Source organism: Papaver somniferum, unplaced genomic scaffold (assembly GCF_003573695.1).
Source record: "Papaver somniferum cultivar HN1 unplaced genomic scaffold, ASM357369v1 unplaced-scaffold_79, whole genome shotgun sequence".
Classification (NCBI taxonomy): domain Eukaryota; kingdom Viridiplantae; phylum Streptophyta; class Magnoliopsida; order Ranunculales; family Papaveraceae; genus Papaver; species Papaver somniferum.
In genome coordinates this window covers 746905-765334 of record NW_020650859.1, presented here as the reverse complement: position 1 = coordinate 765334, position 18430 = coordinate 746905, and the positions used below count along the sequence as shown (strand labels likewise).

Genomic DNA, 18430 nt, shown 5'->3' with positions numbered 1-18430 from the left:
CATGAGCATGTCCTCCAAAGAGAGTTAACGAGATACTTTTCTTTAGTTTGTAATAAACCAACCTTCATGTTAGCTTCCAAGAAACTAACCATCTTGTATGTACCAAACTATATTGAGCATGACTCTAACTGCGCACCAAATACAACCAATCCACAGATCATTGCCACTTGGTGCCAATATCGAGCTCATCTCTATGAATCTTGCTTTACCGAGCCTATCTCCTATTGGATCATGATTTTACGACCATATATCACCAACTGAGTTCTACTCACCCATGAAAGATCATCATATCTTCGACCACTGCATACATACCTGAAAAACATGTCCAACTTCACAGAGACTTTGACAGCTGACAAACCAAACTTATAACTATTTCAGCAACCTCAATGAGCTTCGAAAACAGTGTCCTTTGTACGAGCTTTAACATAATTGTCAAGATAGTCTTTTATCAATTTTTTAAGCAAACATGTAATTTCAACTTCATGATAGTCAAACCAAAACACAATCGGACTCGGATAGAACTGTGACCATCGTCGAAGAATTCATTGTTACCCTTGTAACAATACATCGTCGAAGAATTCTTTCTAGTGCATATCCATTTTCTAATCTTTCTCCAAACGTACACCAACTTTTCGAAATCTGATAGTTAGTCCTTCACACAAAGACCCAATGACACCCAGCCATAATCTGAAACCTTCGGTAACTTCCTCAAGATCTAAGAAATTCAAGACGATATTGTATTTACTTTCTCATGTTATGTAGATAAAATTACTTGACGCAAACTATATAATTGTTGAATCAAATTTCTCGATAGAAATCTCTACCTTCATCTCTACAGGCTCTATCACTATTAAAATTATAATTTTAATAGCTGCAGCAGACGAGCAAACCACAAAATATTATCATTGCTATAATGTATCTCTCTCCAACATAAAGTCTCACACTAATCTTCAAGAAATCAAATAGCCGATGGATAATAAAGGTTGATGGAAAACATGCCGAAATTGTAGCCCTTCTCAAATTCATGTACCATGTTTTCTCGAAATAGTATCTGCTAGCTTCCATAGACACACCACTACAAATAATCTGCAGTATTGTATCTTTATTCTTAAAAAATCTTGAAGTGTCCAAGCGATACCCTTTTAATTCCTCACAACGGGTCTTTACCAAAATAAGAACGTATCCTCAACACAAATAGAACAACCTGTTTCTCCAAACGCTCCTGCACTTCAACTGGCTCTGATCGACTTCAAATGGTTTACAACCAAAAATAACTCTTCGACTGAATGTCATCGACAAGAATCAAAAGATCACAAACTATCTAGCTTCTCTATCATAAACAATACGAGAGAAACTCCAAAATATTGTTCTACCAGACACAATGTCAGACTCAACACAGACAAAAAAAAACCTACAAACTGTGTCGAAAAATTGCTTCTTAAACAATAATAAGAATATATAGCTCCACCACAAACAATATCACATCTCATCCAACAATTCATGTCCTGCAACTTATTTTTAGACACACGCTTCAAATACTAAGACTGAAAATCAAACTTTTCACAATAGGAATGTACAAACTCTGGCCAACGATCAATACTTCCAAAACGAAACCTACTAAGAGGTTTCCAAATCCTTATTGTAACTAACAATATTAAGGAAGAACGAGTATGAATTTCTCTTCGTATTCTTCAACTGCATGTTAAAAAAAATCTGCAACATGATTTAGTTGATGACGATTGATAACTAAATTATTGGTTCCCTTGGTTTGGAACAATAATGAGACTTTGACAATGCTTTCCACAAACATACAAAACAATATATGTATATCAACTATGATACTCTTTCCTTCTTGTGTCATGCCAAGCAAACACCAATTAATTGAAAAACAATCTACGCAGGTCTTTCAAACAGTTCAAGAATATAGTACGAAGTACAGAGAATAAATAAACTTACTAGAATATATACATAGGGTTTATGCTCCAATAAGTATCAATGCCAAATCTCCAATGTAGAGCACCATAAACATCAAGACCATATATCTTGACCATATCGAATGAAGATCACCTGATATAATCCCATTCCCACAGAAGTACACTTTACTTTGTTTTTTCCCAAAACTGATGAAATCAAATCCTACACATACTTAATAACATCAAAACTGTGCATCTTCATAAGCTGTCACATCAAATCCCCACATACTTGATGAAACCAAATCCTTGTTTTCAAACTTTTTTGCCACCGGAAAACCCGAAACTTTTCTCTTCAAATATTTTATCCAACCTAGGGCTCGGATAGCAATTGTTGAGGCAACTTGTATCTAACCTAAATCTCTGATACCAATTGTTGGGGTTCAGAGCCATCTGCGTGCTAATCGTGCGGAAACATATTAGCTAACAAGAAACACTTGATCTCTCGGATTTCTCCATGGACCTTACCATATCTAGGATAAGAAGAAGAGAAAGAGAACCAAACAGATGCAAGCCATAAACAAATCAATAAGAAGTAAAGTACTCATGGATTTAACGTGGTTCAACAATATACACAATGTGTACGATATTGTTTACATCCACCAAACGGATACGACCTATTTATTCATTATGGAATCACCACTGAGAATTACACAACTGACTGACTATATCAATCCATCGACTCACTACAACGTGACCGAACACAAAAACTCTCAAAAGCACCCTATAAGATCCAAAGTACCGTTTTCACCCATACGAGATAACGTTTACCACATTATCTACCACAACGAGATGATATTTTATGCACACCCTGATATAGATTATCATGGACGCCTTCAGCTCAACACCAATAATCTAATCCATCACCACCAAGATGATCTTCTCCTTAACAAGATGTATTACCTACATCTCCATATAAATACTCCATAACGACATATATTCCAACATCGATAAGTATCCCATTAACACCATAATGATGTATTCCTTTCACCATTAGGTCTCTCATATAAAAACCTCAATAGGTGGGATGAATCCCTCACATCTCTACGAGATTTACATTAAGCATTCCATGACTAAAACACTTAGCCTAGACCTCCTTATATAGGAGTCACAAACTTGGTTCCCAAGGAAACCATGGTCAATTAGGAAACCCATATTATATAAGGAAGTTGTCATAAACTAGCTACGTTTCCCAAATGGATCCTTTCTGGAACCTTCTAGAACTTAGCCGTCTTCTTTGACCTAAAATAAGAAACCTAGCTATGTTTCCCTACAAAATCATCATCGCCATGTGTCTCACCTTACTTGGAGGATCAAGTTTTCTCTCCTAAAATCATGGTAGTATGATTTTTATGTAACATAGCTGTATGCACACCGAAAGAATATCGGTTTAGAGAATATAGGATTACTGTGCAGAACAACGTAATATTATGTATGATTTTCGCTTCAGATCAAAAGCATAAAAAAAAAAAGGTTTGGTAGTGGTTGGACTAATGAAAATATACAGCTTTGTTGATCTCTTCTTTTTTTTTTAAATAAGATTTAATATAGAAACCAAAGTTCCGAGGATACACTGCCCTCGAAATAATTGTATCACCCTGTTGCATCGTCTTTACGCGTTCTTATTGTCTAGGCGATAATTTTGTATCCATATTTTGTCATCTTGTATCCATATTTTGTCTCTTCTCGCACTGGTATTTGGTACGAAGATGGTGTTAGAAATCATATGTTATCTCCTTTTATCCCTGTACTTTGGTATTTTTCAGATCCACTGACATTTTTCCGTGTTTCATGCATGACCGTCTACACGTTCCTTTAGCTGACACATCTCAGTTTTTCTTCCTTTTACCGGTAATCGCCTTTTCCCATTGGTATTCTCAATAAATGTGACAGAGAGATAAAATATTTATATCATCTTTCATGCTTTACCATTTTTTCTTTCATCTGAGTTCTCTTTTTCTTTCTGCAACTTCTTTTTCGTTTGCTACTGCTTTTCTTTCGCTGAATATTTTCTTTATCACAACGTCCTTGGTAGTTTACTCTTGTTGATGCCTTGTTCTTGATTGTGTTGATCGGATGATTATTGACTATTTAAGTTTTTAATAATCCCCTTTTTTCCATTACTTTTCTTATATCTTCACCATGTTATGGCACCCAGAGCTGGAAGGAAGCAACGTGAATCTCTTGCAAGTCCGAGTTAAATCTCCAGGATGAATTGGCACCGAGAGGATTTACGCTTTCGATCAAGGGAGGTTCTAACTATAAGGACGAGTTGAATCGGGACTGGATAGTCAGTGAGGACTGGATGCAAATAGGGTAATTATTACGTTGGAACAGCTTTGCGCGGGTTTTCCTATTATTTATATAATCCGGATATCTCTCTCTTTTATGAGAGCCTGAAAAATCCAATGGCGATATTTCAGTTTGCGGCGACGCTATTAGAATTTTGGTCAGAGTTCTCACGTCGAGCTGCAGGATTAGAATTTTTGTGCCTTAAATATGTTGATCCTTATGTTCACACTCAGTTGGAACTAAGGCTTAGTTTAGATTTAGAATACAAAGAGAAGAATAAAAGAAGAAAAATAGTTTTGAATGAATAATATTTTTATTGATTCCGCGAATACAGTTTACATAATAGCTCTCTGTTTATATACAGGGATTCTAGAGTTCTTAACTTGTAAAACAAATGTTTCCTAGTTTACATAGTTTCCTGACATACAACAACTTATATGTATAGCAAACTTTAGAGTTTGCATGCAATCTTTGGCTTGAATATTACAGTATCTCAATACCCTCCCGCAAGCGAAACGGGTCATCAAGAACCGTTGGCTTGGATCTTAATAAAACAAAGGATCTTTGGGAAGTTCCTTAGTAAATATGTCCGTTATCTGATCTTTAGAAGAAATGAATCGAACATCAAGTTGTTTAGAAGTAACTTGATCACGGACGAAGTGATAATAAATCTCTATATGCTTTGTTCGTGCATGAAAAACTGGATTAACAGTAATATAGGTCGCACCTAGATTGTCACACCATAGAACAGGTGGAATGCACTAGAGATTTGAAGTTCCGAAATGAGAGAGCAAATCCACATAATTTCAGCTGTAGCAATATCAAGACCTCAATACTTAGCTTCAGTGCTAGAACGAGACACTATTTTTTATTTACGAGCACTCCAAGAAACAATATTACCACATAAATAAACGCAATAGCCACTGTTAGAGCGACGATCATCAAATGAACCTGCCCAGTCGGAGTCAGTGTAAGCTGTGAATGACAACTGCAAGTTATCTGCTGGATTGAGAGTAATTCCATATGTAGATGTATGCTTGAGATAGCGTAACATACGCTTAACTAATGTCCAATGAAATTCAGTAGGGACATGCATAAATTGGCACGCTTTATTCACAGCATAAGCCAGATTTGGACGAGTAAACGTCAAGTATTGTAATGCACCCACAGTACTTCTGTATTCTGTAGCATCTTTTAATAATGTACTACGATCATAAGACATGTCTCCAGTGGTACTAAGTGGTGTTTGGATAGGTTAACACCATCCATTTTAGCTCGAATAAGAAGATCATCAGCATATCTTTTATGTCTAAGAAATATACCAGAAGAAGTATGAGTTGCTTCAATTCCAAGAGAATAAGATAAAGGACCGAGATCTTTAACTGCAAATTCCTTGTGCATAGATTGACAAATAAATTACAAGATGGCATTGTTTGACCCCGTGAGAATAATATCATCGACGTACACCAGTAAGAATATAACTCCAGTTTTATCCCTTCGAATAAATAAAGAATAATCACACTTAGAAGTAATGAAACCAAGCAGTAGTAAAAAGGCACCAAGTCGATTATACCATGCACGCGGTGCTTGTTTAAGTCCATAAAGAGATTTTTGAAGTTTGCTGACATGAGTTGGGAAGTTAGAATCAGTGTATCCTGGTGGTTGTTTCATATAGAATTCCTCCTCAAGGTTTCCATGTTAAAAATGCATTCTAAACATCCAACTGATGAATAGACCAATTAGATGTCAAATCTATGGTGAGAATAATACAAATTGTGCATGGTTTCACAACAAGAATGTAAGTTTCACTGTAATCAACACCTTCTTGTTGGTTATATTCCTTAGCTATAAGACGAGCTTTAAAACGTTCAATGGAAGCTCTGCGTTTAATTCGATAAACCCATTTACAACCAACAAGATCCATGGAAGGATCATAAGGTACCAAAATCCACGTACCATTTTTAAGCAAAGCACTATATTCATCATCAGACGCTTTACGCCATTTAGGGTCAGCTTGAGCTTGAGAGAAACATGTTGGTTCAAGGACAGAGTCACTAATAAGAGCATACTTAGAAGCACTTAAATTTTTTGGAGTTGACTTGAAGATCCCATCTTTAGCCCGAGTAATCATAGGATGAGTTGGAATAATAGTAGATGGCTGACACACAGAGTCACTCTGAGTAGGTTCCTGACCTAAAGGCGATGAAGACAAGTCTAGAGATGCTGCTTCAATTATTCTTCTTAGAATCCTGGACTTCTACCACGGCCCAATACTGACACTTTTAATGCCGGTGCTCGAAAAAGCACTGTTTGTCAGTTATGTGACAGAGCTGAACATCTTTCTCCTATGTATTGGAAGCGTTTTGATCGTAACTTCAAGCCACAACCTCATTTTTTTTGAGAATTATTATGTTCAGATTGTCGCCCATGAAGAGAAGCGTCGGTCCATTCGCTTCATCCGTGCAACATGTATTCCGGATGATGACATGGGAAATGTTGATTTTCACAATAGTTTAAATGATTTCAACTGGTCGAAATATCCGCTCATTCTTGAAGGTCCTTACATCTGGGATCTGGATGCTACTGGAATTTCTCGTATTGGTCCTCTGCAGGTTTTCACTTTCCCAATTATCATCCTTGGATTTTCAACTAGCTTGAGGAAGCTGTGGGGATAGACATTCATCTCTTCGACTTATAATTATTTTAATCCTTCCTTTATACTTATGATTATTATCTACTTTAGACGAGGAAGAAGGAAGACAAGGAAAGAGAGGAACTACTTAAGGCGCAATCCTCGCATTCCAAGGAAATAAGAAATTATTCTTTTTACGCCTTTTAATAATATTGTTTCCTCTATTTTTTATCTTACTTGGTGTGAGTCTGGTGATGCTTCTTATGATGCGAGGACCACGTTCCTTTGGATAAAAGGAAATGAACCTTCCCACGGGCAAAGTTTCGAAGACAAAAGGAATTAAAGATACCAAGGCTACTTGTTCCTCATCCCTATAATTATTAAAACCTGGTTCAAATGGACGAGTAAAAATTATTATATGTGAAATGGACAATAAAAGAATAGCAAGGATGAAACTGGATTCATCCTGACTTAAACTTAAAAAATAGTAAGGATGAAACTGGATGTATCCGATGTAAATTAAAAATAAAAAAAAAATATTAAAAAATGGGTAGGATGAAACCGGTTACATCCTCGCTATTTTTACATTTTTTTCCATTTAAACAATATCAAAATCTAAATGTTCTTTTCACCCAAGAATTATTGATTTTGGTGTTTTTAACCAATTTTGTGTAAAAGTTAGCTGAAATTTAATTTACTAAGAAAAATCATGGCTTTATCCTATTTGTAGATTTTGACTGGCTACATATGCTCTTTTTGGGGAACTATCAGAATGCTCCAATCCCAAGTACTGCTCCCAAGCTCCATAAACATCTTTTCTCTGAAAATGGCTCAAAACTATATCCGAGTCCTGAAGGTACTCAGGTTGAAGCAGCAATGACAAAGATGCAAACTTCCACTTATCGAATTCCTGATCAGGAACCTTCAATTTCTTCTGTATGCGCAATTTTACTACATCTAAAGTCTCTCCATCATGGATGACAAAGAAAAATGGTTCCCCGAAATTCTGTACCGTATATGGTTCTTTTGTGAAGTGATAAACACGAATCAAGCGATCCCGAGGACCCATGTTCTTCTCCTCTTCTGGAACCTCCTCTGCCCGCAATGTCCAGTATTCATCACTAATATTCCCAATCTTTTCAGTAAGCGGAAAAACCTTATAAATCCTGTGGTAGGAAACTTCCAGCAATCTAAGTTCCGCATCTGGATGAGACAGGTCAACCTTTGTCTTCAGATCATTAATCAAGTCACCAACTGTACTTTGTTTTGGAAGTCTAATACTATGAACGCCCGTATCATTTTTTGTTGAATGATGAAATGCAACCTTTAGAGTACTCAGATCTTGCAACTCAGGTAAAGGGATATCCAAGACTTCGTAATACAGAATATCAGATGTCCGATTGTAATGAATCAACATCTCAGACAAGTGGTCAACACCTTGGTACTTAATAGCTTTGGGTTTAGGTTTCTGATAGTAACAGTTATGAGGGGTAAGTCTGATCTTGGTTGGGTCATCCAAACCAAGATGGCTAGCTACTCTTTCCGTGACATCGTCATATGTTAATACCTTTGACAGTTCTAAACAAATATCATTTTCCATCGGCTTCTCCAAAGATCGGAAATGCACAACCTGACGGTTACGAACATAGTTCAGAAAAGAAGGAACGTCAGGATAGCGGTATACTGTCGTAGTACTATCACTTGAAGCGGATCGCTGTAAGCAAATAATGTCCCCATCTTCAAGCATGCTAGCGCGGAATGTGAGCTTCTTGTCTATGCGCTCACACATAACAGTAGGTTCAAACATTATTTCCTCATAAAGTTCTATCTCTTCATCTGGAGAAAACCCAGCCATCTCATTAAGCTTTTCAAGAATTTCACAAGGCTTACCACTATTCTTCACAAAAAGTCTCCCCACATACCGAATTTCTTCTTTTTGAGCATCATAAAGCTTGAAAAAAAGAAGAATATCTTCTTTTCGTCTATAACTAGGAGGAGGAATGGGATGTGATTCTGGACCAATCTCTATTTCCAAGAAAAGCTTTACTTCCTGATTAATAGACTTATTTAAAACTTCTCTCAACTGTCCAACGGGTTGCGTCTCCTCTTGAAGTGTTAATGGTCGGTATGGACGATAAGTATGATTTTGACGCTTTACCCAAAACCAAAACCGCTGAAACTGCACGGGCACACCAAACTCTTTAGCAACCTCCTTTTTGAAGAGATTAAAAGGCATCTGTTTCTTGATACGAAAACTACACACTTTGTGGTGATCAACAAGATCAAAACACGTATCTGTCCCAATCTGTTTCGAAAGGTCCTCATTTCGAGCAACTTTTATGAGAGTATACAGGTGAGCCTCTGCCTTTTCCTTCTTCTTATGCGCCTTTTCGTCTGCTTCTTTCTTCAACCTAATCCTCAGGTGTTCAGCAATGTCCTTCTCATCCACGTTACACATAATTTCATCTCTGTCGCTTTCACGAATATACACGAGCATATATGCATTTAAATATTTTGCCTCTCCACCGTACTGCTCCTCTAATACCCGTTTGATATCTTCTTTTGTTACCCGCTTGTCATCGAATTTGAACCATTGCTCTGACAGTGTTGGTCTTATAAAGGCATAATAGTGTCCACCATGCACCCCACCACTATGAACCAAAACACCGTGAAGTGTGTAAAGATTGCGAACGCTTTTATCAGCATCTGGGGATAAGTATTTGCCATCCTCCCTGTCGAGATCAAGTTGCAGCGGGAACTCGTACCGATCATTTATCTTTACCATCATGTCTCGCGTAAAATCATATTCATACCGTTTCAGCTGGAGCTGGAGAACAGGTGGGAAGTCAACGAAAAGGACACCCTTCTTTGCATCCTGTAAACCATGCTGTTGATCAGCATGATACTTGTTATCACCTTCAAGACGCTCCACTTGCACATACTTGTCGAAAGAAGCATAAACATCCTTGCAGCCTTTTACATCAAGTTGAAGGTCATAAAATGATTCCTTTCGAGTAGATTCGTAGTCCACCTTGATGCATTCTATGTAGTTAATGTGGTGACCTTCGAACAAATGTCGTATTGTACCCTCCACAACAGTTCCCTTCATTTTATCTTCAATCTTTTCACACAAAACCCTATTAAGTTCCTGCACATCATGTTGCATGAAAGATTCATGTGTATTCCATCCGAAAGATTTAGTGAGCTCCTTTGTTCCGACGCTATTTCTACCACCATACTGAAGCTTATAAAACAAACTTTGTAGAGCCAAAGGGATGCTTCCTCCTGATGCTAAATCTTTCTCAGTTGTTGGCATATGGTACACTGCCTTCCTGAAATAAGGAATATGATATAGAGTCTGCAGGAGAGAGTTCATATAACATGTTGCTCCTTGATTCTTAAGACCAACATAACCCGTTCGCATCATGATCTTAACCTCTGCTTCAACAATACAAGTATCATCTACGAGATAACCTCTACCAGGGTCGTAGAGTACACTAAGAGGCATGAAAAATTTATACCCCGTATCCCTTTCTTGTGCAGTAAATTGGTGTTCTGGCGTATCTTTTCTCACTGTGTCCTTGATATCGATTTGATTGACGACTGCCAAGCTGAACTGTGCAGCATATGGCAAATTAGACCAGTCCGCGATTTCAAGGAACATCGATAAGTGGTCTACGTTGTTTCCCTTTGGAAACATCAGTACACGCCATTGATAAGTACCAACAGTGAACACATCAGAGTAATGCTTTTGTGTGTTCAATTTAGAAAAGTTCTCAATCTTCCAAATAAATCTCGAAGAAGAAGATGCAGGATCATCCTCAACTGGTTCGGCGGCTTCTTCTGGTTGTGTGACTTCCATAGGTTGAGGACCTTCAATTACAAATTCTGGAACCGACATCGCATCCTCCTCTTGATCTAACTGCGGCGGAGGATCAGTCATCATAGTCATGTCTCGAAATTTGAAGATAAGTTAAAGATATTTATGAGAAAAAGAAAAATTCAAACAGAAAAAGTTTTTTCGTGCTGAAAAACTCTAACACAGGCTTAAGAGTTTTACAGAACAGGTTTAGTACACGGAAAAAGAAATAAACGGCCGAGACGGCGGACATTGATAACAAAAGGAAACTGCTCTGCCTTGGTATAACTTCTACAAGTCGTGCCCTCGCTGGGATATAGAGTCCTTGCACAACTCAAAAACTCCCAAATTTCCATTAACCATAGGAAACCAATGCCAAGTAAGATTTTAGTTAAGAGTCCCGGCTATGTTTTACTGTTATTTGTATTTCTCCCAATGTAGTTAATATCGGATACCGGTTTGTCTCGGCCGAGGACCGGTACACTGGTACAACATTGTATCGGGGAGATTTCGGTTTCAAATATCGGTGCAATATCGGTTCCAAATTTATATTTATAATTTATATTGTTTCACACAAAATTAGACAACATGAAAATGCATCAATTTTAGAAAAACAAACAAGTCCATTCAGAACATAAGAACCGTCATATGAAGTTCACTATCTAGAATGATAATTAAATAGGGACGTTACATTTTTAATCAAAATTATTTGATTCATCGTAGATATCATAACCTTCCGTAGCTCCATCATCTCCACCAAGTAGTTCATGTTGCAAACCAAAAACCACTAAAAGAATTTGTAGTACCCAAACAGGGACTTGCTAAACCACCTCCAAGTGAGCTACCAGCCTACATGATATACTTCTAAAGGATGGAAAAGTTAAATCTTACTCAATATGTTCTAGAAAGTGACTATCAATAACATAAGGCTTTAAAAGGATGTCACGATAATCAACTCTACTAATCCCATCGTGAGTGAAAAGAAAAATTGCTACTGCAGTGTGTGATGCCCAGTGTAAGGGAACACAATCTAAGAAATCTAAGGAAAAAATATCAAGATTTAACAAATAAATTCATCAATGAATACTTAGATACAAATCACAGCAAAAGAAGAAATTAACAATCAAAATCCTAACATCTTGTTAACAGAAAGACCATCAATTGAATCACGCCATTAACATTAAGAAGAAAAAAATATTTGGCTGCCAAGAAGGGTTTCTGAAGATTTTTCTGCCAAAAATTTCGATGAGATTTAGGGATTTAATCCTTCCCTTCATTTAAATTTCTAAATTGCCCTGACGCACACAAAAAATTCTGAAACTGTCACATATCGGGAGAACCACATTGTATCGTTTCGTATATATCGGCCGATATTATCGGCTAAATATTGTACCGCGATATTTGTGTTTTCGTTTCGCTCTAACACTGGTACACGAAATTCCGCCGATATTTCGGCCGGTACGAGCCAAATTGACTACATTGATTTCTCCACCTTATTAGGTTCATGATTATGATGATGTGCAAGATCTGAAAGAAAAAGATGAGTCCATGGATTTATTTTCCAATTGCAAGGATTTTTCCTGTCCGTCGTGAAGATCTGAATGGACGTTGCACTCATAAAAGTAACAAATTTTTCCCAGTCCAGTAAGTCTTTGTTGTGATCTTCATTAATCCCATGAAACCATTGGGTCTGGTGGGTCTTCATAATTCAACAAGTTCCTAGTTCTTTCATATTTGTGTAATTGGCAGTTTCAGTACGTCTATTAACTGGGTGCAATAATCAAAAACAAGGAAAAATCAAATAAGTAAAAGTTATTGATACTTATCTCCTTTATAATAGAAGTAATCGATTTGATGAAATGGGCGAGCTCCCCAAATCTCCGCAACAGCAACAAGGCAAAATTTTGGAAAAACAGAGTGAGTCACGTGTTCAACACATTTCCCTTAAGACATTAGCGCACGGCTACACTCAAGAGTGATGCTATAGCCCTCATAGGACGGATATCTCCAGGATAAAACACCCTAATACACCTACTACTAGCATATGTAGTAGATGCTCAACTTGAGCTTGGCAACTCCGAAAAAACCTTAAGGAAAATCGTTAACGCATAAGAAAACAATAAAAAATATCTTCCCTTGGGGGTCCCCCTAAAATATAGAGCAACCCCTTTCCCATGAATTTTACAAAAGTGTGAATTTGTTTATATACTTGAAAAATACAACTTAAGAAGAGGAACTCCCAGATGTGGGACTAAAAATCATATATAGTCTCTTAAAACAACTAAAAAGTGGAAACTCCATGGTGTGGGACTAATAATTTTTTCATTCATAAAAGAAAACAACAAATTATAATTTTCATTAAAATTTAGAAATCATATTTTATTAATCGTTTTCCAACAATCACCCACATGAATGAAAACTCAATAAAACCCGAAAACACAGATAGATCTTGGTAAATCAACCCAATCTCACGACCCGAACTGACTGAAAAGACAGACAGATTGTGCATGTTGAAGTCATACTAGCCATTCCAACGTCATCTCCCTCACACAACAGTGTGTTGACCCGAGGGTCATACTACGGATTGCAAAAATCATATAGTATAGAGAGCTTTCATCTTTAGTTCCTCACAAGTGAGACTAAAGGTTTCTTTCACCGAAGTGAAAATCATGAATTAGTGAACCCTTAGGTCCTAAGTTACAGTAATACCAAAACCATCAAAACGAAAATCACATAAAAAGCGAAGGAAATACCATTTTAGGCAGAGGTGTCCATGAGGTCTTGAGACTTTGCTTAGTGAGATATTACTGGAATTACTTGCTAGAGACAGTGAACTATGTCTTGAACTGCTAGCGTTTGACGTAATTCGCGATAACGACCACGAATGATATCTCCAAGGTTTCTGCCAAGCTCGTGTCGTTTTGTCCAATTTGGCCCTGGACATATCCTGTTTCTCAGAATGCTCTAGAGAATCTATGCTCATAGGAAGCGTCCCCACTTCCTCATTCAGATAGGTGAGTTTCCATAAAGAGTGTTACTACTACACCCCACTTTAATCTTAAATTGAAACTATATAACTCATTAAGACTTCTTAAAAGTCATCCTTCACATGCAGTCACACTATCACGTTTACACCATAGGGAAGGGACAGAGAATGAAATTCTCTGATAGTGTTTACCTTTACCCACCACAAATTAGTTGTCTCATTCGAAACCTTGATCGTGGGATCTCCAGTCAGCAAGGTTGCGTATCCTTCATGGCAAGTTTAATTTATGAGCTTAAGCCCCATCCCCATCGATGCATTTCTAACTATCTCTTTGGATAAACCTTTCGTCAAAGGTTGTGCGATATTATCCTTGGACTTTATCCAATCAATGGAAATAACGTCGATTGGGATTAGTTATTTTTAACTTTAGCTATTACATCTTGGCTAACACAATGTATAGATATAGCTGACACATCCCTATGCCGGAGAGGAGTGTCTTCTAAAAAGCATCTTAGGCACTCGGCCCCCTCGCATGCTTTATCTAACGCAATACTCTCAGATTCCATAATGAATTGAGCAATATATGTTTGTCTGAAAATTTTCTAAAAACAAACCCTCTTGCTTGAGTGAAAACATATCCACTCGTAGACTTAGACTCCTCTGAGTCAACTATCCAGTTTGCATCACAAAGTCCCTCAAGGACAACAAGATACCTTTGATGAATCAAACAAAAGGTAATAAAGTATTTTAGGTACCATAATACTCTACTAAGTGCATCCCAATGCTCTTGTTCTGGACTACAAGTATTTATACTTAACTTACTCAAAATATAAGAAATTTCTGGACTCTTACAGTTCATTAAATTCATCAGACATCCTATAACTCTTGAGTATTCTATTTAAGATACTCCATTATGATACTTGCCATCCAACAGTAATAAATCTTGCTGAGTTGGCATTTTAGTTTTCACTCAAATTGATTCATTTTACTTATTTAAATTCAAGTAAGTATATATATATATATGTGTGTGATTAACTTGTTTGATTTTTTTTATTTGTAGTGTCACGGGTAATCCGAACTTGTCTCCGAGCAACAACAACACATCAATCCGCAGAAAATAGTACTAAATCTAGGAATCCTTCATCAAGCAACCGCAAAACTATATAATGTCTGCACTACAAATAACTATACTTAGAAATGTAATAGACTTCCAACCCCCATTAGGCGCAAGAAACATTTTTTAGTTCATATGGTAGTTACATATTATAGGACCTCCCACCGTCCCGTTTTTTTTTCTTTCTTTTTTTGATGGAAAAGTACTTATATTAATCAAGAAATACATATAGTACAAAAGATTTATAAGCTCATTTTTATCAAAAAAAAACATTGAGAATAACATTAGATTTTAAAACTCTTTGGTGAAGGTGGGATGACATGTGTCGAAGATGCTCTATGCGAGTTTTTTTTGTAATGTAATCCGCCGCTGAGTTATATTTACTATTTATATACTTTACTTGAGCTTGCGGTAGTTTTTCCATAATTGAGATCGCTTCATGTACGATATTATCCGCGCTCCAAGGAGAATCTTTGCAAGACTTGTTGATCGTCTCCGCAAGAATTTTGCAGTCCGTTACTAATGAGAGACTAGATAGTATATTTTTACTTAACCAAGAAGACGCTTTTAGCAAGGCTTTTGATTCTGCATGGAAAGCCGAGGAAGCCTACTCTGATTCAGCTGCAATATGCATGAAAGTTTCGTTGTTCACAGAGTAAAGTAAAAAAAAAAATCCCATGGCCAAATCTTCTCTTTTTAAAGCCGCATCAATAAAAATTATCCAATCCGAAGATAAATCAGACCATTTTTCTTAGGGGAAATTTCTTCTTTTAATCTTTATTGTTTTTTGGATTTTTTCCTGAGAATTCTGGTTCAAGAATTTCTTGATTTGCTCCATGAGGAGATTTGGATTTGGGTTGATTTTCTCGAAAACTGCCAAACATTTTTTCTTCCAAATAAACTAGGATATAGTTGTGATTTTATCCGACCATTGGATGAAATCTTGGTCCATGATCCACCCTTTTATCCAATTTTCTATGGAATCCAAATGAATTCTAATGTTCACCGCTTCTAGAGAAAGACCAAACCAAATAGCTCTTGCGAAGGTACAAAATCGAAATAGGTGTTGTTCTGATCTTGCTCCTTGGAATTACACATTGGGCACTCTGTATTTATGTATGTATTATGCTCTTCGAGTCTCGAATTAGTTGGAAGGGCTTTTTGTGCTAATTTCTAGATGAATAATTTGATTTTTGGAATTACTTTGATCTTCCATATCTTTTTCCAAGGAAAAGTATCTAATCTATTGTTTTCTTGATCTTGATTTATGAGAAAGCTATAAACATTTTTTTTGCCGAGAAAAATCCTTATGGATGATGTTGCCATCTGATTTTGTCTTGTTCTTGTCTTTTTGGAGTAATGGCTAGAATTTTCACTTTTATATTTGGATCAAAATAAGTATCAAGTTTTTGTTGATCCCATATGTCTTCAGGAGTTAGCAACTCATTTACCTTCTGCGGAACCGTTTCTTGAAAATTAATGGGTTTTTGAATAATATCTGTATTAGGAACCCATTTGTCTTCCCAATTTTTTTTCGATGCTCCATTTTTTACTTGCCAGATAAAATTACCTTTAATGAGATCCAAAACTTTTTTTATGCTAGTCCAAATCCAGGATAATTTGGAAGACCTAGAGAATCCAGAGGATGAGAGTTTGGGAAATATTTTGCTCCGAGGAGTTGAGCCTAAAGTTGATCTTGATATAAGATGAGACGGCTTGCTATATTTAGTAACGAAGCAATACTAAATTAGTGTGAATTCTTGATTCCTAGACCTCATTGGGATATAGGCTTGCATATGCTGACCCAAGACTTTATGTATCCTCATTTGCTTTTAGGCTTATCTTTATTCCACGAAAAGCCTCTTTGGATTCTGTCAATTTGATCTAGCGTTTCTTTAGGAAGAGCAAGCACTTGCATCTGGTAAGTTGGATAACCCTTGAAGGATGGACTTTATTAGAACTGTTCTGTCAGCTTGAGAGAGAAATTTAGATCTCCATCATTGAAGGGTGGCATAGTATTTTTGTAACAAAGGTTTGAAATTTCTTTTCTATTGGGTTTCCGGATATCTATCATTTTTTGTCATTAAGAGAACTTTTAGAATTCTCGCAGTGATTTTCTAATGTTTCAGATGAATATTCTAGGACTTAAGTAGATATTGGATTTCTGGAGGTTGATCATCTGACGCGTAATCTCGCCAAATCTTGATAGGATGTCTAACAAGTTTGTTGCCTCACCTAGATCGACTTTTGTGAATAAGAAGCAGTCATTTGCGATGAAAAAGTGAGAAATGTTCAGGGCATCTTTATTTATTTTAAGGCCCGAAATTTTCTTTCCAGACATTGTTTTTTATAGGAGTCTAGTAAGAATACCCATGCAAATTAAAAACAAGTATGGTGAAAAGAGGGTCGTCCTGTCTTATGCCTCTTGAGGTGGTAAATTTCAGACCCGGATAACCATTTATAAGGATAGAAAAAGAGGTGATCGATATGCATTGCATTATGAGCTTTACCCACGAATCACTAAAGCCTAACGCTGATAAAGCCGATTTGACGAAATTCCACTCCACTCTGTCAAAGGCTTTTGAGAGATATAATTTCAAAGGGAAGTTACCGTTTATGGCTTTTGAGTTATTTATAGAATGAATAAGCTCATGGGAAATGATAACGTTATCCGCGATTTGTCTCCCCGGAAGAAAGGAAGATTGATTTGGGGATATTATTATCTTGTTTAGGATTGGCTTTAGCCGGTTTGCTAGAATCTTGGATATGATTTTGTATATTGTATTACTCAAGCTGATGGATCTGAAATCTGATGGGATTTGTGGAGTGGTTATTTTAGGGATCATGTTTATGAAGGAATAGTTCAATTCCAGATTTGAAAAAATCTCGAACTGCAAGAATTATATCCGGGCCCATTATATCCCATTTAGCTTTAAAGAAGCCTAGTTGAGACCCATCTGGTCCTGACGCTCCCCACTGGTTCATATTGGAAATTGTATTCCAAATTTCTTCTTTTGAAGGGATAACAATTAAGGAGAATTTTCAACCTCGGAAACGCAAGGTTCAATAAAGCTTGATAAATCTTCCACAAAGTTGTTGTTGTGCGAGGTGCCTATTTGAGTAAAATGATTTACTAGGAGAGTATTGATTTGATCTTTATCTGAAATCCATAGACCCGATGGTTCGCTAAGGTAGTTTACAACATTGATTCTTTTCCTATTGGAAGCTGAAGCGCGGAAATACATACTCAGTGTTTTAGTCGTATTCCTTAAAAAATTTATCTCTTGAATTTTGATGGTAGTAATCATTTTTTATTTTGTACCATTTTTCTAATTCAGCTTGGAGATTTCTAATTTTATCTGAGTTTTTGGAGAAATTTCCAGATCTATGTAGGCATTCAATCCTATTATTTAGGGATTTTATATTTTTATGAATGTTTCCAAATACATCTGAATTCCATTGAGATAAATCCGAAGATAATGGTTGAGCTTCGAACAGATGTTCCTATCCTGGGTAATATTGAAGTGGAAATTCCAATAGCTGGAAACTGTTGAGGATAATGTAGGATGTGACAGCC

General features: G+C 36.7%; 3 protein-coding genes across 3 annotated transcripts; all 3 read right to left on the bottom strand.

Moving 5' to 3' along the window:
* Positions 1–5130: 5130 nt before the first annotated feature.
* Positions 5131–5484, bottom strand: LOC113344584 (uncharacterized mitochondrial protein AtMg00810-like). The gene has a single exon (XM_026588530.1). It carries the CDS (start codon positions 5482–5484, stop codon positions 5131–5133), a length of 354 nt encoding a protein of 117 aa, XP_026444315.1.
* Positions 5485–5973: 489 nt separating this feature from the next.
* On the bottom strand, positions 5974–6393 carry LOC113344582 (uncharacterized mitochondrial protein AtMg00820-like). Its single transcript, XM_026588529.1, has one exon. It carries the CDS (start codon positions 6391–6393, stop codon positions 5974–5976), a length of 420 nt encoding a protein of 139 aa, XP_026444314.1.
* Positions 6394–7609: 1216 nt separating this feature from the next.
* Positions 7610–10846, bottom strand: LOC113344581 (ubiquitin carboxyl-terminal hydrolase 13-like). Its single transcript, XM_026588528.1, has one exon. The coding sequence runs from the start codon at positions 10844–10846 to the stop codon at positions 7610–7612; it is 3237 nt and encodes a 1078-aa protein (XP_026444313.1).
* Positions 10847–18430: the final 7584 nt, after the last annotated feature.

Coding starts and splice junctions, on each gene's coding strand:
- LOC113344584 (XM_026588530.1), bottom strand. CDS start 5,484: ATGTCTTATGATCGTAGTACATTATTAAAAGATGCTACAGAATACAGA.
- LOC113344582 (XM_026588529.1), bottom strand. CDS start 6,393: ATGATTACTCGGGCTAAAGATGGGATCTTCAAGTCAACTCCAAAAAAT.
- LOC113344581 (XM_026588528.1), bottom strand. CDS start 10,846: ATGACTATGATGACTGATCCTCCGCCGCAGTTAGATCAAGAGGAGGAT.